General features: G+C 32.4%; 1 protein-coding gene across 1 annotated transcript; it reads left to right on the top strand.

Moving 5' to 3' along the window:
- LOC134711748 (von Willebrand factor A domain-containing protein 7-like) lies at positions 1–27,523 on the top strand. Its single transcript, XM_063572585.1, has 20 exons — positions 1–231; positions 3,769–3,891; positions 5,745–5,918; positions 6,962–7,034; positions 8,936–9,033; positions 9,994–10,179; positions 10,789–11,202; positions 11,830–11,949; positions 12,287–12,499; positions 14,257–14,366; positions 14,968–15,118; positions 16,782–16,855; positions 17,470–17,620; positions 18,307–18,476; positions 18,891–18,999; positions 20,541–20,739; positions 21,747–21,813; positions 23,946–24,163; positions 24,775–24,919; positions 27,124–27,523. The coding sequence occupies exons 1-20, from the start codon at positions 12–14 to the stop codon at positions 27,289–27,291; spliced, it is 3,183 nt and encodes a 1,060-aa protein (XP_063428655.1). The 5' UTR covers positions 1–11; the 3' UTR covers positions 27,292–27,523.

Here is a 27,523-nt window from a genome sequence, read left to right as displayed (position 1 = left end):
TCCTGGTCAGTATGAAAATGCATGTCCCCATAATTAACGTGGTGTTAGGAATATCATTGATATGTCCATCTGTTCAGTTCTTATTTATGGAATTTAAATATCCAACCTATCATACACATTCTGCTATAACAAAGGAGGCTATAGCCCGGGCTGCTGTTAGCTACATAACTGGCAATCCACCAGATGCTGAAAAAAGTGCTGTTGCTGTACTCGACACAATATTCGGAAAAGGTAAGTTCGTGGGAAATAACTTTACCATACATAGACAAATCACGACTGGCGTTGTACCAAAATTGGAATGACTTCTGCGTCGTCATTCACTAGTTTACATCTCCAGGAGAGCATTGTTTTGTACTTTTTTTGTTAGTTTTTAGTGTTTTTCACATTGAGTTTTACAACCTCAGGGGACCTGCGTGTAAAATCTTTTTTTTTAATATAGTTACGTTAAAAAAGTAAACTTTATTGAGTCTGGTTTGCAATTTGAAAGGCAACATAAAATCATTTACTTGATTATAAAGAACGTATTTTTGTATTCAATTAAGATTTGTAAAAGTGTCTATAATAAAAAAAAAAAAACTGAATATGTATCAAAATGTTCTACTTTTATCTTGGTTTTTTTTTCAAGATACACGTTCACTCTTTGAGCACCAATTCGTCTAAATTATTATGTACAATTGAGTCTTTTCTTCAGTCAAAGAAAAAGCTGTCTTCAAATACTATTAAAACATGTTAAGGAATCCCAAAAGTTAGGATCAACACAAAAGATTCGATGTTAACTGCATCCTCTTATTAGGATCTACTAGTAACAGAAAACTGGTTTAAGTTGTGGAATAACTAAGATCAAAAACTCAAAAGAAATTGTAGGTACTAAATGATTTAAAGGCGTTAAAAAAATCTCGTCACATATGATATTCTCTAAATATTCATGAAATATTTAAATTTTTACACCATACCCCCGGTGTTAGCATGGCAGTTTCGTAAATTGTCATCCTTTGTCTTTTGACCATGATGTATTTTTTTAATTTCTTTGTAATATGGTTTAATATTCCCTCTAACTGCTTTATTTGTTTGATTAAGTTCGGGAGGGTGGAGTTTTTTTTATGAACGTTTAGTGAATTTCATAAATTTATATAAATATGCACCCGTCACTTATTAATCGGGGCATGTTCCGTTCTCTATGGTTGTCCTTTCATCATTCGTCCCCTTTTAATTTCCCATTTATTAGTACTATGTTTTCTGGTCTGTGCGTCCGTCTGTTTGTCCGTCAGTTCGTCCGTCCGTTTGTCCCGTTTAATTCAGGTTAACGTTCTGGTTAAAGTTTTTGGTCGAGGTAGTTTTTGATGAAGTTGAAGTCCGATCAACTTTTAACTTAGCAAACATATTCCCTATGATATGATCTTTCTAATTTTAATGCAAAATTAGAGATTTATTCCTATTTTCACGGTCCCCTGAACATAAAAAAAATTACGTTTAAAACATTAGTGTCTATTCGAGATGGCTTGTACAACTAAGATTTGTTGGCAGTATAATTGACTGCAACTGTAGTTCATCACACGCAGCGAAGTTGCCAAACACATTTTTTTTTTAATTTCGCACAAACAAATATGTTTATAAATCCAACGTCTAACTGTCTGACTTCTGCAATTTGGCATCAAATGGTTCCTCATCAGTGGAGTAGACTTTTTTTTTTTAAACTGGAGCTCACTTACTAGTATACACATGTACCTGAAAATATAAAGAACAAAAGAGAAGTACCAAAAACGAAATACATGGTTCAACTATATTAGCATAGTGGAGGGAGGGTGGGTATTTTCAAAATACTTATCTCTAAATATTCTAGGTCTTCTCTCTCCGCTGTTCAAAGTTAAAAATAACTATACATCCTAACAACTATAAATAAAAACACAAATGGAGCACTGCAATGGTCGAGATTTATACTTTCACTTAAATAACCGAATTTGATAGATATGTTAAATACATGAATTTCATTATTGATGTTTTGAAGACAGCATGGCTTACATGCTCAGACATAGGGCCTGATTTGTTCTTTAGAATTCAGAGGAAATCATAATATACTTGACATGTCGTTAGTTTATGGCAAAACTTGGGGTAATTTGTTAATTTGCATAGCGGCCATTTTGCCTTATCATGACGGCAGCCATTACAATAGGTTTATATAATCCCCTTAAACAAAAATGCCAATATGCCAATACCTTTGTCGAATGAACAATTTGTTCGCATATAGGTAAATTGTGCATGTTTTATTAAAGGCTTCTGTCCATGTACAAATGGACATTGTCTACTCTGAAATCTTTACTCCTTTTTAGTTAAAAAATCGGAAACGTAACCATACTAGTATAATTGCTGTATAAGATCATATAAAATTACGGAAAATCGTTAAAAAAAAGCAAGATTCAAAACAGAAATACATAATTTTATGCAAGAAGATATTGTTCATGATTTGTTCGCATACAGGGAAACACCTTGTAGGTTGAATTTTTGGTTTTAGATACATGACGGAAAAGGACTGAATTATCCACAAAGCTAAAATAAATTATATTTTCAATTTTAAGCTAAGGGAGGTAATTTGATCAAAAAGGACAAATTCACGTGGTGCAAATCATTTGAATAAAGAACCCTTGATTTTGCCATATGGCATTGATTAAAAATGATCTTTCAGTTTTATCCTTTTCGTTACATTATATAAATCAATGACTAGATAAAAAAATATTCGGGATAATATACCATTGGGACATTCGTGCACTCATACTCGACGGAGAGAATCTGACAACGCCATTGCACTAATGAAAGTGGACGAAAAGTCGAACAAGTCTACCAAAGTCTACCAAACAATACAGAAAAAACTTACCATTGATTAAGTCTCGAAGTTTGTTAAGTGATTTACAACTGTTCTTGACTAGCGGTAATATAGTTAGAGCTTGTTATGTTATATAAAGTAAAACTCTTCTTTTTATGATGACCTCATTGATTTATTTTTGTTTTCTTTGTCTTCAATTCAGTTTGCTACCTCATTGACGCGTTCAACAGATCTTTTTGTTTAATTATTTAAGTCATAGGGAACTTCATATAAAAAAAATGATGCATTTGATTTTTTCATAACTAAATGGCTAGTTTTTATCCGGAACTTATGTTCATATAATTTTTCTGATGAAAATCCTAAAATTTGTCAAAATTTAAAGAAATTATTTTTTGTTTTGATTGTTGGCTGCCGAAATTAACTAGCTTCCAGACAACAATTAGCCAACATGTTTTCCGTAAGCAGTTACCTCAGCGTGACCTTCTCGTAAACATCCGGTGATCGGAAGACGCAAGTGCGAAGGGGAACTAAAACTGGCAAAGAAAATGATCAAACGAAAACATCTCTCTATCATCGAAATAAAGTATTATCTTATTGTACATGTCATACACGTGCTCACATGAATTTCCATGTTTATTTATTGATTGTTAACTAAGTTGACAATAGGTAAACTTCGGCTTCAAAACACGACCGTTAATTAGCTGCCTTATTTTCACAAAAACCCAGACCCAGTGAAATCGTAATGTTTGGACAATATCACGAAATGGATGCGTAAAAAATGGCAAAATCATGCACTGAAAACTAACTTTATGATACATACATTGGTTCAAGAATTAGATTAACAATATTTTTCATCAGCCACTCGTTACATATGACTTTAAATAAAATATGATCAGTATCTTTTTATTCGCATGACAAGACACACGCTTCAATTAAATTTTCATTTGTAGATGAAACTGCAAGAGAAAACTACGGAGAAGTAGTGGATCTAATTATCTCAAGTATGAGTGAAAGGTTTAAAGAAGTTTATAACAATCCAACACATATCATGGCTGATGAATTGATAGCTGAAGGTCAGTTTGAACATTAATTTTAAAATAAATAAGTCTATAATTATAAAACTTCATAGACGATACAAATCGGTTCTGACTCAAGTTTTATCAGCATATGCATTGAATGCCGTATCTCGACCTATAATGGTTTACTCATACATGTAAAACATATTTTTTTTGTAAACTTTCTTTGCTGTGTATATAAAAAAGAAGATGTGGTATGAGACAACCCTCCACAAGGGACCAAATGACACAGAAATTAACAACTATAGGTCACCGTACGGCCTTCAACAATGAGCACCCGCATAATCAGCTATTAACAGATTAAGGCCCCGAAATGACAATGTAAAACAATTCAAAAGTCAGCATTACTGGACTGATCGTGATAACAAAAATTTTGCCTGGTTAAAAATAGTTTAGTTTAAACATATTTATTTATGGTGGATTGGGAAACAAGTTTTGCAACTTATATTAATCCCTTTCCACTTTGCCTGTGCGAGTGCTGCCTTGTAGCGGCATTAGCCTACTCTTTTTCGAAATCTACAAGGGTGTCTTTAACGTGCAAGAGATATGGCTCTCTCTTAACACGGGTCAGCCATTTATCGTCCCCTTCCGACAGACTATCATCGTTTCCTCAAGACCATACTCGCAAATGGTGTCAAGGGAGAGCCGAAAATTAGACACGCCCGAGTGCATTGCGCAAGGTTATACGTTCCCTTTCATTAAAAACAAATGTGATTTGTTTTCACCCAACCGCAAGAGTGCTTTCGTGAAGAAATATTTGTCATGGTTTCAAAAATCCGTAGACCATGATAGTACAACGATGTGAGCTATAAGGAATCAACGTGGGACTACAACATTTGATATTCGTGGTACTGGTTAAAAATGAATTACATGACCTTAAAAGTACACGAAAGCGAAAGTAAACATACCATAGCCAAGTACCATTCAGACTCACCTAATATGTACATCAATAAAGCCAGAATCACAACCCAAACATAATCGTTTTCTATATGCATATCGCGCATGGAGACTCACAAGTAATAAATTCTATCTTGGATGAAAATAAACGCATTTCCTGAGAAAACGAACATTCCTACTTTTAGAATAATGAACTATGAGTAATGGACGTACTTCAGCGCGGTTAGTTATATAGATGTACAAATATTGTCCTAGTCGAACGTCAATGTATATTCAACAGCCAAACTTCAATTGGCATTCACAATATTCTTTGATATTGCGCAATATTCTTTAGTATTGCTTATTCTTTTTTTTTTTATGGTTTTCTTTGATTGCAAAAAATAGGGGAGTGGGGAGTAAGTTTCCTATTAAAGCCATCTACAGAACTATAAAAATAGGAAGGCTTCTCCCGACCAAATGTTCTGCTCATAATTATAACAAATATAAGATTCATTTTCACGTTACTATTTTAAATGTTCATTTGCGACATTTTCGTGCTTTACCTCCACTTTGCATTATATTTTCCTGCAAATGTTTGATTTGTTATGTGACAATATATTTGTAGGCAATACCTATTTGATAAAAACGAGACAGACAATTATTGAACTATCAACAAAAGACAAACTAGATATAAACTTCAAATTGCTTATTCTTTTTTTTTATGGTTTTCTTTGATTGCAAAAAATAGGGGAGTGGGGAGTAAGTTTCCTATTAAAGCCATCTACAGAACTATAAAAATAGGAAGGCTTCTCCCGACCAAATGTTCCGCTCATAATTATAACAAATATAAGATTCATTTTCACGTTACTATTTTAAATGTTCATTTGCGACATTTTCGTGCTTTACCTCCACTTTGCATTATATTTTCCTGCAAATGTTTGATTTGTTACTAGTATGTGACAATATATTTTTAGGCAATACCTATTTGATAAAAACGAGACAGACAATTATAGAACTATCAACAAAAGACAAACTAGATATAAATTTCATTACGGATTTAATTGGACGTTATCTACTGACCCTTCAAATGTTTTATTGTAACACAAACTGGGTAGAAATTGAACACAACAAAATCTGTGAAAATCTCGGTAAGTACATGATTCAATGCCTGTACACGCAATATGATCCTTCATTAAAGGTTCTTCCATGGACATTTCAACATACAGTTATTATGGCAAAAATGAACTACCGTAAAGTGCAGAGAACGAAAAGTATTTAAAAAAATCATAAATTAAGGCTCTAGCAGGAACCAAGGTTTCAACTCACTCAAGCGGTCAGGAAGTAGACCTTATATGAATTTGACTTCAATTTAGGTCCCTTTCTGCCATTAAGCTTCTGAAGTTTCAGCGCATTTTAACATCCCTTGCTTTTAAATGATTGTTTTGACTTTTAATGTTTCTTTTCATATTTAGGTTTTGACTAATATGTAACCTTACATCAACCCATAGTTATAGGAAGATGTGGTGTGAGTGCCAATGAGACAACTCTCCATCCAAATAACGATTTTTAAAGTAAACCATTGTAGGTCAATATACGACCTTCAACACGGAGCTTTGGCGTACACCGAACAAAAAGCTAAAAAAGTCCCCCAAATAACTAGTGTAAAACCATTCAAATGGGAAAACCAACGGTCTAATCTATATAAAAAACAAGAAACGAGAAACATGTATAAAATTAAATTACATAAACAAACGACAGTTACTGTACATTAGATTCCTGACTTGGACAGGTGTAAACATTTGCAGCGGGAATTAAATTAACGTATGAAAATTTACAAACTAGTGAAACCATGACTTCCTGTACCAACTATTTACCAGGAATACAAAAGTTCGTCTGTTCAATTAAATTCGCCGTTTCAGAATCAAAAGCATCATGGGTAATTTCATTGTTCGTACCCCAAAGAGAAAATAACGTTACGTCATTGGTTGAATTTCCATTGTTTATAACGTTTTAAACCAATCAAAACGCTTTGGTGTACGCTTTTGAAAATATTACCCAGGATGCATTAGATTCTGAAACGGCGAATTGTCATAACATTACAGTAACTAATTGAATGTATAAAAAAATGGTGCGCATGCCAATCAAGATGCAAACACTTTTAAAAATGATAAAAAAAAACTTTTTCTTTTAGGTATGACAGACAAATTTGACGTTCCCTTGTCAGACGCTGATGAAGCTAGTTGTCGTAATTGCAATGATGAGAAGTGAGTCAAATGATTTGATATAAACAAAAATCTCTTTTTTGCTAGCCTGTTGGTTAAACTATTAGTTTGTTTTACTCATACTATGTATTGAGACATTTAAATAGACATGTTACGAAAACGTATATTCACGACGCTGAGGTTGACAATTTACACTTTAAATGTGGGGACTGTGTCACAACACTAAAGAGATTACCTGTGTATACGTTGTATTTTATTTAAAAACTGCATTGATCCTTTCGCAGGTATTTCCGTATGGAACGAATATTCAATTACATTTATGCGATTAGAAATATAAGAAATAGATATTAATATTTTCCATTATACTTTTAAGTAACTATAATAATACTGCAAAAAATGTTTGTATGTGTGTTGGAGGGGGGGGGGGGGGGGGGGGGGGGGGGGGGTAATGCAGTAGATGTGCGGGTCAATGGAGATACGGGGTACATACATGTGTGAATTCTTTGGCGAGCCCTTAATATATCTTGCAAATAGTCTTAAGTATTTTAATCAGTTGCATACCTTCTCGTGAATATATATTTGTATAAACGATCGTTTTCATATAGTTTAAAAAAAAAAAAATATGTATTTTGATCCAGTTGTTTATCACGTCAATTGTTATCTAACGGGGTCTGTTTTAAACAACTAAAACACAATTTCAATTTAAGGCATGTTGCACTAAATATAAAAATTTCGCCCGGTCATATAGCTTCGAAGGCATGTATTTTCTCTCTTTATTTCCTTCCAACTTTGTCTCAATTTCAAAAGTTTCAGCTCATTTTGTATTTTCTGTATAATAGTTTGTGATTGTTGGTTGCTTAACGTTCAGTGGCAAATATTTCATGTATGTTTAGAACAAGACGGCGTTTGTGTAAAATATGACTCGCTACTCGTCGGTTGAACAACCCTACAGAGTTTCAAAAGCATCGCATAATGACTTAAGTGTGCATTTATATCTTAAAACCACCTTATGCAGATATTTTGTATTCAGTAATAAATTCCTAAAACATTTTTGGAAATTCGCCAACTGTTTCATAAGAAAATGAGAATATGAAAAAAAGTGACACCGATGACCGATGGGTCTTTCCTGCTAGGAGTTTCTCTTCAACAAATATGGTTTTTTTTCAAATTGAATCTGTTGAATGGGTACCTATGATTACTACCCTACGGAGGTACCAGTTGTTATTTTCAGGGAGAGGCCGGGGACTAGGATTAAATTTGAAAAAGGCAGGACAGAAGTTTTGAGTTCAGAAAAGGCGCAATGAGTAACTTGGCCAAAAAAAACCTTAAATATAACTTGCTTACTATGTATAATATTATCAATCTAGAATTGAATGAATTTGTATAACCCTCGGCCCCCTTTTTCGAGACCACCCACTCCTACGCGCGTACAGTAGCACCTTTTATGTCTGATGACAGGTTTTAGCCAGCAATGATATCACAAAAGCAGTTGTCGTACATAAGATGTTAAATACATAATGCTGTTCTAGGTAAATGTAATTTGAATTAACCAAGACGCACAGGATTTAAATTTTACCTATTTAAATCTATAATCAATGTTTTGACACCGTCCTCAAATTTAAAGTCTAATTTGTCAACCTCAGCGTCGAGAATATACCTTTTCGTAACATGTCTAATGACACATGGAAAGAAGAAAAAGAAAATTAATCTGCATGTATTAGACTAGATATCATAGTATCATACATATATATTTATAGTACTTTATCTGTAAAAAAAACCCTGATATTTTGAAGATATGAGTAGATTACAATAATATTTGTACCAAAGATAAAAACAGTTTTTATGATCGAATGAACTTTTGGAGACCCGTTTATACATGTAACTATATATCTCTATTAGCAAATTTTAAGAAAACTTTTAGGTCATTTGTCTTATAATTACAGAGAGGGTGATTGCAAATATAACCTGATAACAAAAAAACTGACCAGTGGCTATCTTGAACTTAAAACAAGAGGCGGGAAGGGAGGCAACAAACCATGGAGTATGTATCAATAAACTGCAATATAATTAAAAGAGGATCAATTAGTATATCATTTAGTCTTTTCCATTTATAACAGTACATGGTGATATTCTAATATGCAAAGCTTTACAATCTCGTCATTCACCTCAAAAGCTAATCAAAACTTTTAACATACTTATTCAGAAGGAATATTATAGTTACGATACTTTAGTCATGTTATTGAAATGGAATATTTTGGAATTAATATTGATTCACTCATAGCGTTATTGCATCGAAAAAAAAACCAACAGGTTTATTCTAAAACAAGTTTTCGGCATGAAATGGGTAATAGTCTTCTCTTATATTTTATGATGGTATGATAGTTAAACCCTTAAAGGGAGGAATTGTGCTCGATTTTTTATATTCAACTAGTTTTATTGAGGTGTGAAGCTGGCATGTCAGTATCTCCTAGTAGCTTTTGTAAATGTATACGTGTGTCATTATCATTTTTGCTTAGTTTCTCCTGTTAACCATTCTGACATCTGACTTATTGGAGGGTTAGGATTGCACAAAACATGTTTAATCCCGGTTCATTTTTGCGCTTGTCCCAAATCAAGAGCCTCTTCCCTATATAAGTACTGTCTACTTTTATAATCTTAGTTCATTTATATATTTTCGAAGTTTAGTGTGACGTCCAAATTCACTGAACAAGTTCACATTTTTGTTTAGGAGCAAGCTGAAGCCCGCCTCCGAGTGCAGGATTTCTCTCGCTGTTTTAAATACCCATTGATCGACCAATGGTAAAACAGCGATACAGAGCCAAAAAGCATCGATGCTTTTTTGGCTCTGTAAGGTCTTAAGTCGGGTTGTAGTCTCTCTGACACATTTCTCATTTCCACTCTCAATTCTATCTATTTTCAAAACATGGAATGCTTTATTTGCTAAGATTATATAAGTGGAAAACAGTGAATAATCCAAATGTTTCTAATTTTTGTACACAAGATAACAACTGGCGGGACGTTGGAAAATGCAGTCATGGTGGTACATTGGACGTTTCAACTGACATTCCAGCACGTGGTGGTATAAACAAAGAAACTCCAGAATATCTTTTATCGCCTCATTATTTCTTACACAATAACAGTGGGAATGCCGCCATTACAGCTTCAGTACATTTCCTCGTTGATAAAGGTTTGAATCTGTACACAAAATGAAAATGATAACATTTTACAATTATCAATGTGTTAGAAAATATACAAACTCATATAATGATAATCGCAATTGATTCGACATTTTAAACGTTCTACTTTCTCACGTATATCTCTATTTCTAGAGTGTATTATTTTGCAAATGTTCACTAACTTTTCGTAGGCTTCATCTAAATTTGTCAAAGAGGTAAATGTTACAGTCACGCATACACATATCTGATGTATATTTTGTTAATCATTATCCGTTGCAACTAAATCAAACTGAATTGCATGTCCATATCCGCTTTTAATGCATATTTACTTAGATTTCCCCTATGTGACACATTGTTGGTGTATTTGATGTTCCCCGTTTTAAACATTTTATCACATTATTTAATGCAGAAATTTACCTTGATTGGTATATGCATTATTAAATATTATTGGTTGATTAGATAGGGAATTTATTACTGTACCATGACTAGTAGTCCAGATAATTACGATTCTTGAAGGGCTATTATATTTTTTTCTATGACGCCTTACTGTCGTAGGAAGGCTGAACTGTCCAATGTACATTCAATTATAAGCTATTAAACTTAAAGTATATTTTTCTTAGAAAATGGACTAGTATCGTCGATAGGAACAAAAGCCTTTGAAGGAATATTCCATATACGATATCTCCCTCCGGTAGTGAAGGAGAAGAACACCACAGTTGCATTCTCAACAATGTCAACTCATTCGTGGGTTTCAAATCGTCGCACAATATCTACAACCAAATCAAATGGAAATACAGTATCTCCAAGTACCATCAAGACGTCCACCAGAAAGCCTATTAGTGTAGCAAACTTCGTCTATCAACCAGCTTGTTACAATTGTTTTCAACAATCGTTATCACTTATACTGGTAATCGATAATACTGGTTCTATGAGTGACGATATCTTCCAAGTAAGGGGTCAAGCTATAGATATAGTGAAGAAGGCATACAGTTCACAACTCTACAACTATATCTTGGTAACATTTAATGATCCTGGTAAGCAAAATTATAAAGATTTTAGTCCACAAAAATGAACTCCCTTTTTCGCAATTATAAATATAGTATTGACTTCAATTTTACATCGGATGAGCGTGAGAGCATGCTGGTGTATTGTTGCCTCTGACATTTGTACCTACGTGACTTTCGTCTTTGACTGCTAAACGAACGCAAAATATAATTCTTTATCGCTTGTTGTATATCAATTTCATCATGACATACTTTTTAAGCACAGATATAAATGACATGTCATGATGAAAATGTTTTGTCGTGATTAATATATAACAATATATCAAGAACAAATCGAAAACACCGAAAATTTGTGTTAACGCATGCAAACGAATATCTCAAGGACGTTTTGTGTTAAAATATGAAGATCAATCACGTATGAGCTATGAACGCATTCCCCAAATATTTTTTTGCGTAAAACACCCGGCAAAAGCACTAAAATAGACATCTCTACAAAATTCTAATGATAAAAGAAAAAAGCGTCACTAATTCGAATTGGACACCCCCGTGGTGTTAGTTTCTATTTTACTTAGTGAATCTAAAAATGGGTTTATGCTTAAACACCATCTATTAAACATATTTTTATGTAATATATAATAGGAATTTGTTTAATTACAGTAAACAAAAATACGTTTTACCAAACATCAGATGGACAGCAAATACTCAACAGATTAAATCAGTTAACAGTAGATGGGGGAGATGATTGTCCAGAATACGCATTCACTGGACTACAAACGGGTTGGTCATTGTATCGTTGGATGATGTTTCATATTATTTTGATATATTTCTAAAGTGGAATGTTACTAATCGAAAACATACTGATGTATCAAATAATCATTTACTTTAAAGATAGGCATTACTTTTTTTACAGATAATTCATTGCCGGAAAATATTTATAGCTTTCTGCTTACACTCCTTTTAAAATTACATTTATGATCTTCGAAAAAATAACTTTCCCCTAACACATTTCTAAGTTTAAATGTTCATACAAGTGTATGATTTTAAGATAAATTTGTAATTATTACAAAATTTAATCTATTTTATATAGAAACATTAATATATTCTATCGTTGTAGCCATTACACATGCAAATAATGGGTCTTGTGCCTTTTTGTTCACTGATGCTGACCCGAAAGACCATTTTCTATGCGAGTCAGTCGGTCGTTTGATTGAACAGAAAAATATACATCTGGTTACATTTCTGACGGGAGTTTGCTCGGGGGATCTGAAAAAAGGAAAATCAAGTGACTGTATCCAGACCAAACAACAACCTATTAGTTGTTCCTCGCGTATGTATAATTAACAGCAAAACATATAGCTATTCTAGAGGGTCAGTCCTCGGGGTTACCGATCATAGGTGGCAATGATTTTGTTTTAAATGATGTTGACCACATCAGGATATGTATCTGACCGGTATACATCTTTTCATTATGATTCAATTTATGTCGAATGATACGACCAATGTTTTTTTTTCAGACGTAAATACATCTTACAAATAATAAAATATTTAACGTTTGAAGCTGACACAGTGTTTAAACAAGCAGCAATGAACAAAACTGTCAAGTTTATCTAAATATATTTACGATTCCCAATAAAAGAATTTATATGTAGTAACACCACTTTTATATTTAGGTCCAAAACATGTAAACCTTTATGGCCTCAATCCTTCCTGTTTTTGTGCAGCTGAAGACGGCCTGCTGTCATGGGATTTTCTCGCTTCTTTGAAGACTCATTGGTGGATATGCTGTTTTTCTACTCTTTAGTCGGATTGTTGTCTGTTTGACACACTTCCCGGTTCTATTTTCTATTCTACTTTCTACTTTGTAACAATGCCTGTGTTTGGAGTATATATATATCCCACTTAATACGCTATTCATAAGCTTGCGTTTACTAGTATTACTAGTATTTACTACTAATACTGCCTTAATGTCGTCATCTTATCCGCGTTTTGGACATCATCAAATTCGACTTATCAAAGTTTTAAAGAAGTAGTTTTATTTGCCGGGAACATCACGATGGATGGAATTAGAGGAGTAACATCTTCTTATAATGCTTTGAATGGAAATCAGATTCATCAATGTAAAATATCCTTCTACTGAACTTAAAGAAGCATTTAATGTATACACTTATTATAATCGAATTGTATCAAAGTTTTGAAAGATCGCAAATTTCAAACCAATTTGCGTTCACATGTTAAACATCTTTTGCTATGTATTCATTATTAAGCGTAAAGAATGAACACTACTCATTTGCCAGAATGCAATAAACTAAATAATTCTCCAATCGCTTCTCTGATATTTAAGTATATACACAAAAGGTTTATTCATTAGTTGAAATTGGGCTTTGAACTTCCCTTCAGTGAATGTGATTACTGCTACATTGATACTTTGTGTCTTTTTTCTATTTGGTTTTTGTTCTTACGATCATTGATCTTATATGATCGAGCCCTTTTCAACTCATTATAAACGTTTGTTTTATGCTGTTTTGTTACACAACTGTAAAATAGTATGTGTTGGTTAAAACACAATACTATTTATGTGTCTGTCAAAAGCCAATAATCTGTTATCCAGTGGCTTTCGGGTTTTTTTTTGGTGATTGTTACACATTTTAGTACGTCGTTGCCTTTTATAACGTACATTACGGTACATTTTTTTCATTTTTAAAGGTTACGCAATAACGTCATATTCACATAATTAGTTTTTGGTGGATAGTTGTCTTTTTGTCAATAAGACCATATGTTTTTATTGCCATATCATGTTTCAATATTACACAATGTAGACTACTATCTAAAAAAAAATTCAGGAGTGTAAAATAAGACTATATAGTATGATTGCCTATAAGACAACTCTTCACTAAACACCAAATAACGTAGACGCTAACAACTATAAGTCACAATACGACCTTTAGCAATAATTCTTATATGAACAAAATCCATACCGCTTGGTAAGCTACAAAAATCTTACACACAGACAGTTTTAAGCATTAATTATAAGATTCCTAATGACGGAAAATGAGTTTTAATGTTCAAACGATTGTTATATTGTAGACAGAAGAAAGAGATCACCTACATTTGGTGGTTTCTTTGCTGGTCTTGGAGGAACTATAATAGCTGCACCAGACCGAGAAATAACACAACCATTGAAAACATTGCTGGAGGTAGTTATTGTTTTATTTCCTTTGAGAAAATAATGTTGTTCCATATAAATGAAATTTTGTAAAAATTACGAACATCTACGACAGATACTTCCCATTTGCCAAAGGCACAGTCTCGCCTCTTTTTTCAATTGTTGATACATGCATGAAATTACAACCTTGTGATACTTATACACGATTATTACTTCTTTTACACCAAAAAGACTTGTTCCACTTAAGTTTGGACTGCTTTATAACATTATCGGTACCAACTTTCCTGCACAAGATGCGCATTTCGACAAAACATGTCACACAAGTGATGTTCGTGGCCAAAATATTTGAAATCCAAAGCTTATATAAAAGATGAAAAGCTATAAAACAAAAGGTCGAAACCTGCATACCACGTATTAAGTTAACCGTTTTGTTGGGTTTGTGTTGCTTAATCTTTAACTTTTTTGCAGTGCATTGCAGGAGGAGAGACCAGGTTGTATTTGCATATAAGCTCATCATAGATATCATACTTAAAATTGTGTACACCAGACGCGCGTTCTGTTTCGAAATCAATATTTGGAGTACGAATATGTAATTTTATTTCATTATCGACAATTTAAAAATTTGGTTTCAGAAAAACATGGATATTAAATATGTCTTTATTGCCAAGAATAAGATGGAATCAAACGAGTTTTCGTTTCCAGTTGACGCATATCTGTCTGTTCTTGTAATAGAGATTAATGGTACCAGCAGCAAAAGAGATATACGACTGGTTGGTCCAAGTAGTATGTATTATACGTTTGCTTTTTTATGAATCACACGCTTTATCGGAAAAAAATTATTGAACAAATAGCAGTTTGACAAATACTAATTTTGATCCATGTGAAGCCTATTTTTCCTAAACAATAGAAATAGAAATTGATTAAAACGATCAGCGGATTTTTACAGAGATATCGTCTTTTATTGTTATGTACCACTGTAACAGTATCTAAATCATTCATAGTTAAAAAATAAATATGTACACAATGAGAATTTCCCCACAACTAGAAATTGAAGAAACAACAGACATGGCTTTCTCCGTCTCATGTTGATGTCTCGTAAAGGACCATGTTATGTTTTGTCTCCTTGGTGTCTACTTTCTTTTGTACTTCATTGTCTTATTATTTTGGTGCTAATTTAATAAAAGCTCATAATGTATTTGTTATATTGTGTATTAATTTTGTTTTTAATTAATCTTTTAATGTGCGATACTTAATGTACTAGAAACACAAAGCATTATCAGCTAAAACAAAGAAAGCATACGATACTAATGAGGTTCTGTAGTTAATTATATTGATTGTGATTGTTTCAAACTAATGTTATTGTAAAGTAATCCCACAGAAAGATAACAATTAAACAGAGTTGTTATATCAGATAAGGTTACAAGAGCGCAATTATTTTTTCCCGTTTTGATGGTTTTATAGTTAATATTGGTGCCCTTTACAACTTGCTGTTCGGTGTGAGCCTAGGATCGGTGTTGAAGACCGTAATTTGACCTATATTGAATGGTTTACGTTTATAAATGTGTGTTTATGATCCTTTTCTATCATGTTATATATCAACCAGTTAAAAGCACTAATAAATTTCGCTTTGGATTAAGATATATAATGATTAAATTTGATGCTAAGATGTATGTTGTTGGCATGATTGATGTATGTGGCTAAATGAACACAGTCAACATAAGCATACGATGTTTTAAATCATTGTCACTTTTATTTCATTTTATATTCATTTAATTTATGAATATAAAACAGGTTTTCAATTGAAGTTTTTCTAACTTACTCATAAATATTTTATCACATTGACGTTGCATTGATTTGTAGTTTCTATCCACCCTCTTTTGTCACTTTCTCTTTTGTTTTATACGTTCTTTTATTCTGTGTGTCGTCCTGAATATGCATGAAATATTTGCCACTGGACGTTAAGCAACCAACAATCAATCAATTATTCTGTGTGGATTGTAATTGTGGATACTTTTACCATGAGAATGTTCTGTTTTGCTGTAATTGGTTGTTTGTCGTTTTTAAAAATAAAACCTAATCTAAGTTATAATTAGGTGGTCATTTAAACAAAACGACCAGCAAATGATCCCTTTTTAACGATCCATCGCTTGTTTATTGTTGAATAAATGCAACAGTCGTATACCGCTGTTCGAAAGTCGTCAATCGGTTGAGAGAAAACAAATCCGGGTTACAAACTAAAACTGAGGGAAACACATAAACTATAAGAGGTAAACATCGAAACAACAGAAACACTGAAGTGCAACAAAAATTAAACGACAATACAACACACACAGAAGGAAACTAAAAGATAACATAGGAAATGATAGCAATACCATACAATACAAACAAATTAAAGAACATTAAACATTTATTTAAAACATACCTACATGGATATTTGTATTTTCAGATATAAAAAAAATATTTAAGGGACGTGATACTTTGGATTACATTGGACGAAACACATTCATCGCTAGTATTATGGTATGTTCTTTTTTCAATGTAATAAATTTATATGAACAAAATACTTGTTTTTTTACGTATAACATCTGCCTTTACAATGCATTATTATAATTATTCGCGTTTTGAAGTATAGAGGAAAATTATTGTACTAACGGTTCTGTCAAATATATGTATGGACACGTTATATTTTTTATCTTGTCTTTGTACTATATAATGGTATTATGTTTACTATTTCACATATTGGTAATATATTGTGTATGTAAACATAAGCTTACTTTCAGTATTGTCTAATGTAAACCTGTCGAGACGATCTTCCGAGCATTAGGGTTTGGACACAGGTTTTATCTGTACATGGCAGGACTGTGACAGTTGTTATTCATTCGTTTGAAGTGTCTGAGCTTTCGGTTTTGTCATTTGATAAGGGACGTTACGTTTTGAATTTTCCGCGGAGTTCAGTATTTTTGTACATTTACTTTTCGTTCACTTGAGAAAGAAAAATAAAGAATAAACAACAGGCGAATATAAGAATAAACTTTATATGTGTGCGAGTCGTTTTAATTTATTTATGTTAACTGATTTTAAACATGCAATTTCAATTAACTGTTTAATATTGTACAATTTGAAATATTTTTTAGAATCCTCAAGAAGGCATGTGGACGTTGGAAAATGATCGACGAAGTACTTGGTTTGTTCAAGTTAAAGGACAAGGGGATTTGGAGATAAAAGTTAAACTACTGGAACGTTTTGAAGGTTCTCTACTTGATATTTCTGGGAAACCATTGTCAGGTACATTTAAAATACGATACAAATATGCAATAAAACCATAACGAAAATGCATTTTCTGCGTTACATGTAATAAATATTACAAAGACATACCATGTAAAAAGCCTTAAGTTTGACTTTTTGGAAACCCCAAAAATAATATTCCGAAACCGGATGGTGAAAAATTTAAAAAAAGATCTAATTGTGAGTACCATTCTGGTATCAGAATGTCTTTAAAGAAAGAAATTCATCCTTGAAATTTAAACTGCTTAATTGCTCCAATGGTGTTATTTACAAAACTGTTAGCGCTATGCATGATACTAGTATAGCTGATTCTTAAAATTGTGTAAAATGATAAACAGTCCTAATTGTACGGTTTTTGATTTGACGGATTTGACGATAACAAGGGCAGTTTAGACTTGAAGCGGGGTATTTTCAAGATTGTTAAAAAAAAATAGGGAAAAAACCCATAAAAAGTACCATATCCCTAAAGATCATGAAACTATATATATAACTCAATAACATCTGCAACAAAAATCGCATTTGAGATGTGTATACATGGCCGCGTCATTATTAATTATATTCAAGCGTTTATGTGCACTAATTGTCTTCTAAAGTAGTTACAATTTGAATTAGTCATACATAAATTGAATGGCAATTTATTTTTGAATAAATATATTACAAAATGTGAATGCTTTTGCAAATTTTAGGTCATAACATAACGATAGCAGTATCAGTCGCAGGACTAAATGAAACAACAAACCTAGAATCAGTAATTATTTACAGCGAAAATCAGACTGAGCTCCAACGTCAACCTGTGGAAGTGTATTCTGATTTCAAGGAAAATATTGCAGTCGCCGATTTCAAAGTTCCATTTCAGGTAAATTACAATCAACATCTAAGATATCAGATATATTATTTGTTGAACAAGACGCGTTTTATATTACACGAGTGACAGTCCTTTGAAAGTAATACATATGCATATGTAGTAGTTTCAAAGTGGTCAATTCAAACACAATGTAAGAATTTGAAGACAACTGAAAACCGAATACATAAAGCCTGTGTATTTTCAGGCTAAGGCACTGTATAGCTTGGATTAAAAACTAATTTTAGTGCAGACATAAATCTATAATATACGTATAATATTAGTCTAGTGATGTAATAAAATAGTTTAAATCTTTCCTCAAAAAGGCAAAGTATAACATACAGATGTGTGTGTTACCTTTTCCTAAATATGTAAATGTTTATCTGAACCACAGACATTTTCCATAAATACATTTTGTCTAAAATCCAGGATTTTTGGGTGACAGTTGAAGGTCATGATGACTCTAACATATTTCAAAGAACTACAGAAAACCCATTTCAACCTTCAGTTGCTGATATTGAAATTCTTTCGGACACAGGTAATACATAAAAAGTATTTATACCATAGTATATGTGAATAGTGCATGTGTATTGAAAATGTACTAAACATATAGCATCACTTTCAGTTTGAACAACATATGCTAGTAGATAATCGTTAGTACGTTAATTTGAAATCAAACCTCAAATTAGCACCAAGTGCTGGAGTGTTTTTTTGTGTACGAAGTTGAAATCTTAATTGAGTTGATTATATATGTATGAATATATTGATTAACAATTAAACCTTAAACGCGAGAGGTTTGACACGCCACACCAACAGGTCCTGTATCAAGTCAATTATTATCTTATAGTTCGTTTCGGTGTGTGTTGCATTGTCCTTTTGTTTTTTGTTGCTCCTTAGTGTTTCTGCTGTTTTGTTGTTTTCCTCTTATACCTGATTTGTTTCCCTTAGTTTTGGTTTGTAACCCGGATTTGTTTTTATCTCAATCGATTGATTACTTTCGCACAGCGGTATTGTACTGTTACCGTCATTTATACTTTTCAAATGCATCTATAAAGTATGATATTATCGTATCACTGGATATAATGCGAAACATTGAAAGAACCACTAGTATTCAAAATGAATATTAATCTGAAACAGTACATTCTATTGACCTGTTAACTATCCTTCAGATGTTTTACGTTTTATTGAAAGTTTTGTTTCCCTTTTTACCTGCGTAGCTAACGTTTATAGCAGTGTTATAAACCACTCAATTGCGTTCGTCATTCCTTGCGTTCGTATGCCTGACCATAAGAACATAAGAAGAAAACTTCCGTCGAAACATTAGGGAATTCTGAGTAAGGAAATTATTGCAATTGTTCTGCAGATTGATAATGTTTAGTTGTATCATTTAAGCAATTTGTTGATCTACCAAACATCATTTCCTTTTTGAATAAGTTGGAAAGTTGACACAAAACAAGTTAAAGTCAAACATTTCTAGGATTCCATCGAAGCGAATAGATTTTACTTTGTCTGGTTCTTATTTTTGCTCAGTTGCTCTGTGTATGAATATTTCAGCTGTCGTTCATCCATTTCATGTATAAGTTTGATTTTCGATCATTGTACCAGAAAAGTGTTAGTCCATTTTTTCTATCAATATCTAATTCGGTCGATAGCTTGATCGCCTTACAGCCATTTCAATTTTGTCGATATTTTGAAATTTGACAACTCTCTGGACACAAATCACCTAAAACGATTGCATACAGCAACGCAGGTTAAGACCCGGTATTTAAGTTGTTCTTGTTAATGTTGTGCAAGTCGGGAAATTCTCGATAAAAAATAGCTGCTGTAGCATTTACTGCCTTGATACTTGCTTCGAGCGAAGTGTGCTGAGTATGAATATTTCGTTCTAATAATTTGATCCAAATTAGAAAACATATTTTAAGATCAAACAAATTGTTCTAGCTATCACATGCGTTCAATTTATTCTCACATACTAAATTTGATGTATCGCGTAGCTTATGGAACTTTACAGCTTTACGTAAACGTACACTGTTTAAATTGTATTGCATATTTCAAGTGGTTGCATATAATGTTTTTTAGGCGAATTGTATTCTGGAATGATATCAAACATTAGCTGCAATGTGACAAATTTTGGAACTAAAAATGAAACTTTCATCGTAACGGCTGTCGATGATTTGTCATACCTAACGTCTCAAAAAACCCAACGTGTGTTTATTCCAAGTGGAGACTCTGAAATAATAACATTTACAATAAGAGGTGGAAATATCAAATCTGTTACGTAAGTGTTAATGAAAGCTTATATTTTTTTCATTAAGATTTCAATAATAATGTAGCTCGTTGGTACATGCAATTCATATCGATTTCTTTAGCTTTAATTTTTACTTTTAATTTTTCTATATTTGCATTTGTTTGTCATGCGTCGACAGTTTACCTAATAAGTTATCTTGCTGACATTAATTATATGTAGCTTAATATGTTCTAACCTCCATGCAACTAAAAAGTACTAATGTGTCAATTAAACACGATTCAGTATGATATCCATAACCAATAAAAATATATTCTTGGTTAACTCGAAACATAGCTATGCATTAAATATATCCACATATAAACAACACTAAAACTTAATGCAACAATAGATAAACCATATATTGATAAAGCACTTCGTTTCCAAATTTTACACAAATTGACCATTGTTAACGTAAACTTGTAAAGAGAGAAAATGTAATAATACTGTTGAGCTTTATGTATGTTTAATTGTTTTGTTTTGTTTTGTTTTTGAAAAAGGGTTTGAGTTGTTCAGTGTTAATTTTTCTATGTTGTGTTTTGTGTACTATAATTGGCTTTTTGTCTTTTTTAATATTTGTTGCCTCGACAATTTCAGTTAATTTTCCAATTCTCTTTATTAATATTTGTATATTAAAAGTGTAATACAAGATGAGAAATAGAAAAAACGTAGTACCCTGATAAAAAGATTCAAATTGCCGGAAGCACAATTATTCCCGAGCGAATTAGCTTATGCAAGAATGCTATACATTTGATACGCTCTCATATGACATAATACACTGTATTTAGTAATGGTTCTGCATAATATGTAATGATTTTGACCAATTAATAATTAAACCTCAATAATATGATCTTCGGTTGAAGTCATAAAACTTTGCTCAGTGCTCGGAACACAAAAATCATGCTCGAAACATGAAATCCAACATTTTGATTGGTTGATTTTGGAGTACGAGTACAAAACATGACTCCAATGTTTTATGACTACAAGGCTTAATGTTTCAGGACGGTTAAAATATCAGTAAATACCACTGATAATCGAGTTCTGCAACAAAAGGTGTTGAAATATATGGTAAGTTCGTAACATTCATGCATTGAAATAAATAAAAGGAACACAATCAATAATGGGGGATAAAATACATATACAAGATAAAAATTAAGTTATGATTTCAATACATTTTGAATCGATGTAAATTTACTTGTTTACCGAAAGGCCTATATTTAGTCTGCTTTATTGCGATAAAAGTGTATTGGGTCAAGAATTAAACCTGACCGGGAGTAACTAAATATTAACATAGATGTGAAAAACTAATATTTTGGAAGCATTTAAAAGAAAACTAAGTGATATTCCAACGTATATGTTAAAAAACGAAAACCGATTAAAAGACAAACAACATCATAGAAAACACTACGCAGAAAACTAAGGGCAAAAATAACACAAACAAAACCCGAAGGGAATCGCATATGCTGCGGACGGGTAAGCAGACCCTTTCCTAATGGGGAACCCGGTGTTTTGTTCATGTAAAAATAAATCCGGTGATAAGTCTAATTCGGTAGGTCAAGTTGGATTGTGATACGACAATTGAACTATATCAATCATCATCTATAAAATAGGTATTTTAAAGTGGTCAATAAAATCGTGTTGTCTTTTTTGAAGTTTTCATAGTTACGATTTAAACTTCATCACATAGAACTCTTGGTTTAATAGCTTACTTGTAAGAAGAAACCATGTTTCAAAGAAATCATGATCAGAAATAGAAAATGTGGAATACATTATCAGATTAGAGATATGATAGTACATTTATTTATGTAAGACTAAGATCGACGTCCTGTCTCTAATATACGTCCGTTCCTTAAAAGAGTTTTCAAATCTAACGTAATAAAAAAGATTCACAAATCGACGACCATGTGGGTGTCAATCTAATTGACGTCTGTAATTGTTCTCAAATAGACGTCAAATGTTTGGCTTCCGTATTCGGTCGACGTCCGTTTAACGGACTTGACGCAATAATATAATTACATTATACGTCGAATTGCGGACAATAAAATTGAGAATGGAAATGGTAAATGTGTCAAAGAAACAACAACCCGACCAAATAAAAAAAACAGCAGCAGAAGGTCATCAACAGGTCTTTAATGTAGCGAGAAATTCCCGCACCCGGAGGCGTACTTCAGCTGGCCCCTAAACAAATATATACTAGTTCAGTGATAATGAACGCCATACTAATTTCCAAATTGTACACAAGAAACTAAAATTAAAATAATACAAGACTAACAAAGGCCAGAGGCTCCTGACTTGGGACAGGCGCAAAAATGCGGCGGGGTTAAACACTTTTGTGAGATCTCAACCATCCCCTATACCTCTAGCCAATGTAGAAAAGTAAACGCATAACAATACGCACATTAAAATTCAGTTAAAGAGAAGTCCGAGTCTGATGTCAGAAGATGTAAGCAAAGAAAATAAACAAAATGACAATAATACATAAATAACAACAGACTACTAGCAGTTAACTGACATGCCAGCCCCAGACTTCAATTAAACTGTCTGAAAGATTATGATTTCATCAAATGAACATCAGGTACAATCCTTCCCGTTAGGGGTTTAATATCATACCATCATAACATATATTAGAAGAACACAACCCGTGTCATGCCAACAACTGTTTCAAGAATAAATGTGTTTAGTTCCGATGCAAAGACCTTATCAGTGACTCAATATTAACGCCAAAATATGCACTCTTTAATGACTTGACAACAGTATCGTAACTATATCCCTTCTTATTAAGTCTATTCAAAGTTTTTGCTAGTTTCTAATGTGAATACTGACACCTTTGTGCTTTATAAAGAATATTTCCATAAAAAAATTGGATGTGAAATAACTGAACGTATAAGAAGTCTGCATGTTGAGTTATATTTACGAATGATGTCCTTATATCGATGATAAAATTTAGTAAATGTTTTGACTAGTTTGTGATATCGAAAACCCTGGTGTAATAATTTTTCAAAATAATTGACGCTGGTTGAAGAACATGGCGTCACATTGGACACCGATCTGAGTAACGCACGTCGATTATAGAACGCAGATCGATTCGAGTCAAACATATATTATAAATTAAGTTTTGTGTATTCATATAATGAATAATTGATCAACGAAGATCAAAGCGAAGGTATTTTTTCATTACCTGCATTCACTATCTATTTAAGGTTTCGGAATTTGTTCCACCAACGTTGAACGATATCAGCATGAGCTCCATGTGTATATTAGAAACGATGAATTTCGAAAATTGTTCCTACCAAAATATAGGTCTGAATGTCAGCGTACAAGCTACATTAGGACTTCAAACTGTCTACTGCAAGCCAAATTCAATAGATGTAGAAGTTACGAATGGAACGGAGACTTTTTTAAATAACATTGTCATCAGGTATATTTAGGAAACTAAATTTAGAATTGTAAAACTTAAATAATTAGAGATCTGGACTCGCGACGTCTAATCTTTAATTAAGGAATGACTGTAATATTTTTTCTGTCTATGAAGAAATAACATAAAAAAATTGGTGCACATTGAATAACGCGCGTGCATTTTTTTTATGTTATTTCGATGTAATGTCATTCTACATGAAATTAAAGCAACAATAGCTTATTTTGGTTTACACCAGGTAACTTAGATGACCCGTATCAAGGTCACATATTGTAATACGAAAGCAAAATATAGTCAAATACGAAGATAAAAAATCTAGAACATTGATCATTGACCTTGAGTTTAATTCCAAGGTAAAAATGCAGTGAGATATCAAAAGACACCAAGTATACATGTTCTACTATAGTTACGACGTTATCAACCAAACACCTATTTAGAAGTATGCGTTTGGATCTCAATTTTAGTATCATATTGCAATTGGGTCAAGTGTGCACTCAGAAAATTTGACATCGATACGGGAATGAAATATTACGCTACAACTAATACTTTCTAAGATTGAAATTGACTTCTATGAGAATTTTTGAAAATTAAAAAAATTATGTATGTTTTTATAGTGGTGATTGCTGCATGCCAAAATTTAGAGTATTTATAAAAGACACCAAAGGAAATCTTGTCCAGAAATTCTTTGACTTCACTGATGGGAACACATTTTCTAAGGTCTTACCTACAAAACGAATCATCCAGACTACTACAATTCCAGTATGTTTAATTTTAGCATAAAAACAAGCGGGCAGATCAGCAAAATTCACAGTAAATAATATTATGAAATTTACCTACCGATATTTTGAGGTATAATCAAGAAAAATACCAGAGAGACGTTCAAGCTCATACAAAGAAGTAAACTGTCAACGTCAGTGCTAAAAAAAAACCAGACTAGCAATAGTACACAAAACACATATAGATAAATCCGAGTCGTAAGGACTTCAAACGGAATAAGAAACGTCGTGTCGGCATGCTGAGCATCTACCTGTTTTGCCTGCGACAGGCTGCGAATAATCTGTTTCAAATTATTGTCAAAGTAAGAAAAATGACAAAATACCATACCAAATAGTATATAGGATAAAACCCTTATGAATATATCTTTTTTATGAAAATATGTAGGCGTAAACACATTTAACATGGCCAAATGTGTTTATGAAACATAACTCACATCACGGATATTAGAAAATGAAAGACGAAGCTCGTGTAACAAAAGTCTTCCTAGTTGAAAATGTTTCTACGGGACTAAACGTGTTCAATTAGATCACAAAAATATTGAACTCCTATGAAAATTCAAAACGGATTTCATGACGAAATGTTCAAGTACAGAACCATGTTATATGGATCAAAGAAACTCAAAAAGACATATAGACAAATTCAGTAAAAAAGAAAGACAAACAATATCATAGAACAGTAAATCAAGGAAGGACAAATAAGTACAGAGACACGTCTAATGAACATCACCAAAAACATAATAAAAAGTAGGAGTAAAATTCATATGAGTCGACGTTCTTTCAGACCATTGAAAAAAAGGGAAAATCAAAGAAATTGAAATTCGATTATTTAATTTCACATACAAGTGTATTGATGAAACTCATTAATAAACCATCCAAACTGTTCTGGTAGGAATCAAATAATATATCTACTTGAACTAGAAATTAAGAATATCAAAGATACACCTCATACAAAGGTCAAGCGCGTAAAGCTGCTACTCAGGCTATGTAAACCTCACCGATGTTTGAGCAGCCAAATAATTACCAAAGATCGTCTAGTCTTAATACCTATACCAAATGACTTTAGACATTTACTTTTTTTATTTTCTCATCCCACTAATGGGTTGTAGATTTTCGTTGTTTCTATATATATTGAATACCCGTCTATTCATAAAATACTAATGTTAACTTAATCGAGAAATTTTAAACTATATACTACCAACGACACAAAATTGTTTTGTAATCATTATGTCAAATTTACTATTAACTAAATCTTTATTGTTCGGCATCTATGTTTCAATTGTTTCAATTGTTTTAGTTGTGTTGTATTCCTGTGTTGTAAGTTTCCTCAGTTTTGACAACTGGGTCCTTACTGTCACCTAGTTTTATTTTGTCTGTTTGCGTTGTTCTACTTATTCGTTTAACAAAACGGAACTATAAACAATTGTTAACGAGAAAGAGGTCAAGCAATATACAAAAACAGGTTTAACCTACAATCTAACCGGAAATTGTCTGTACAAGTATTGAATATGCCAGTTATTTTTTTACTTGTTTCGTTGATTGCTAGCATTTGATTTTGACAGTTTATTTGAACTTCCCCATTTAAATTCGACTTGGTGTTCGGTATTTAAATTATACTTTTTAAATATATTAGCTCATCATAGATACCAGGCTCACATTTTTTAACTGTGCATCTTGATATAAGATTTGAATTTACATGAGCAACATTGCAGGTACCAAATGTTCGGAGCATCTAATATCTATCCCAATTTTGATTTGCTTCGTGATACTCAATCTTTTTATGATGTGTTTAATGTTTTTTTCATCTCTCAATCTTTTGTTTGAAAGATGGCGTTGTTTGTTTTTTTTACTTATAAGATTGATTTTCCCCTTAGTATCTTTTGCATTTCATTGACACACTTTAAGCTACATTAAGGTTTGAAGTGTTCCATTTGTCATCACACATATACTCGCCCTTGATTTGCAAAAAGAACTTTTATCGATAATTATCAGATTAATAGCAAAAGATTCAGTGTGACCATGGAATTTTAAATAAATCACAAATATATAATATGCTACTGTACAGAAAAATCAATTATCGATTTCATATTTATGGGTTTGATTTTATTCAATCGTTGGGAATTTCATATATTGGAATAGTACAGTAATACACAATTATAATCAATATTCATTTTATTTCGATTTTTGCAGCAAAGAAGTCCGCACATGACTTCAAACAAAAACGTGGTTATTGGTGTTATTGGAGGGGGAGTGTCGGCCTTAGCTATTGTTGTGTTAGTTGTATCTGTTATGCTGTCAAGGAAGAGAAAGACCAAAAATTACTCAGCTGAAGATATAAATATGAAATTGAAAAATTAAGTTATTCTTTTCATATCCTGTTTTCTTTAATATAGTGACCAAAATGATGCAAAACAAACTTCGCTGTAATATAATAGGTTGTTACAAAGTGTTATATACAGCATAGTTGTTAATGACTTGTAAGGTTAAGAAAACAATAAGAGACGGAAACCTCTTACAAATCTCTTTTTAAGTAAATTTGATCTTTTCATGTTTGCCAAAAGAATGAATAAAAAAAAAAATTTACAGCTGA

The sequence above is a fragment of the Mytilus trossulus genome, chromosome 3, assembly GCF_036588685.1.
Source record: "Mytilus trossulus isolate FHL-02 chromosome 3, PNRI_Mtr1.1.1.hap1, whole genome shotgun sequence".
NCBI lineage: Eukaryota > Metazoa > Mollusca > Bivalvia > Mytilida > Mytilidae > Mytilus > Mytilus trossulus.
The sequence above is the reverse complement of the archived record's forward strand: the minus strand, read 5'-3'. Positions and strand labels throughout refer to the sequence as shown.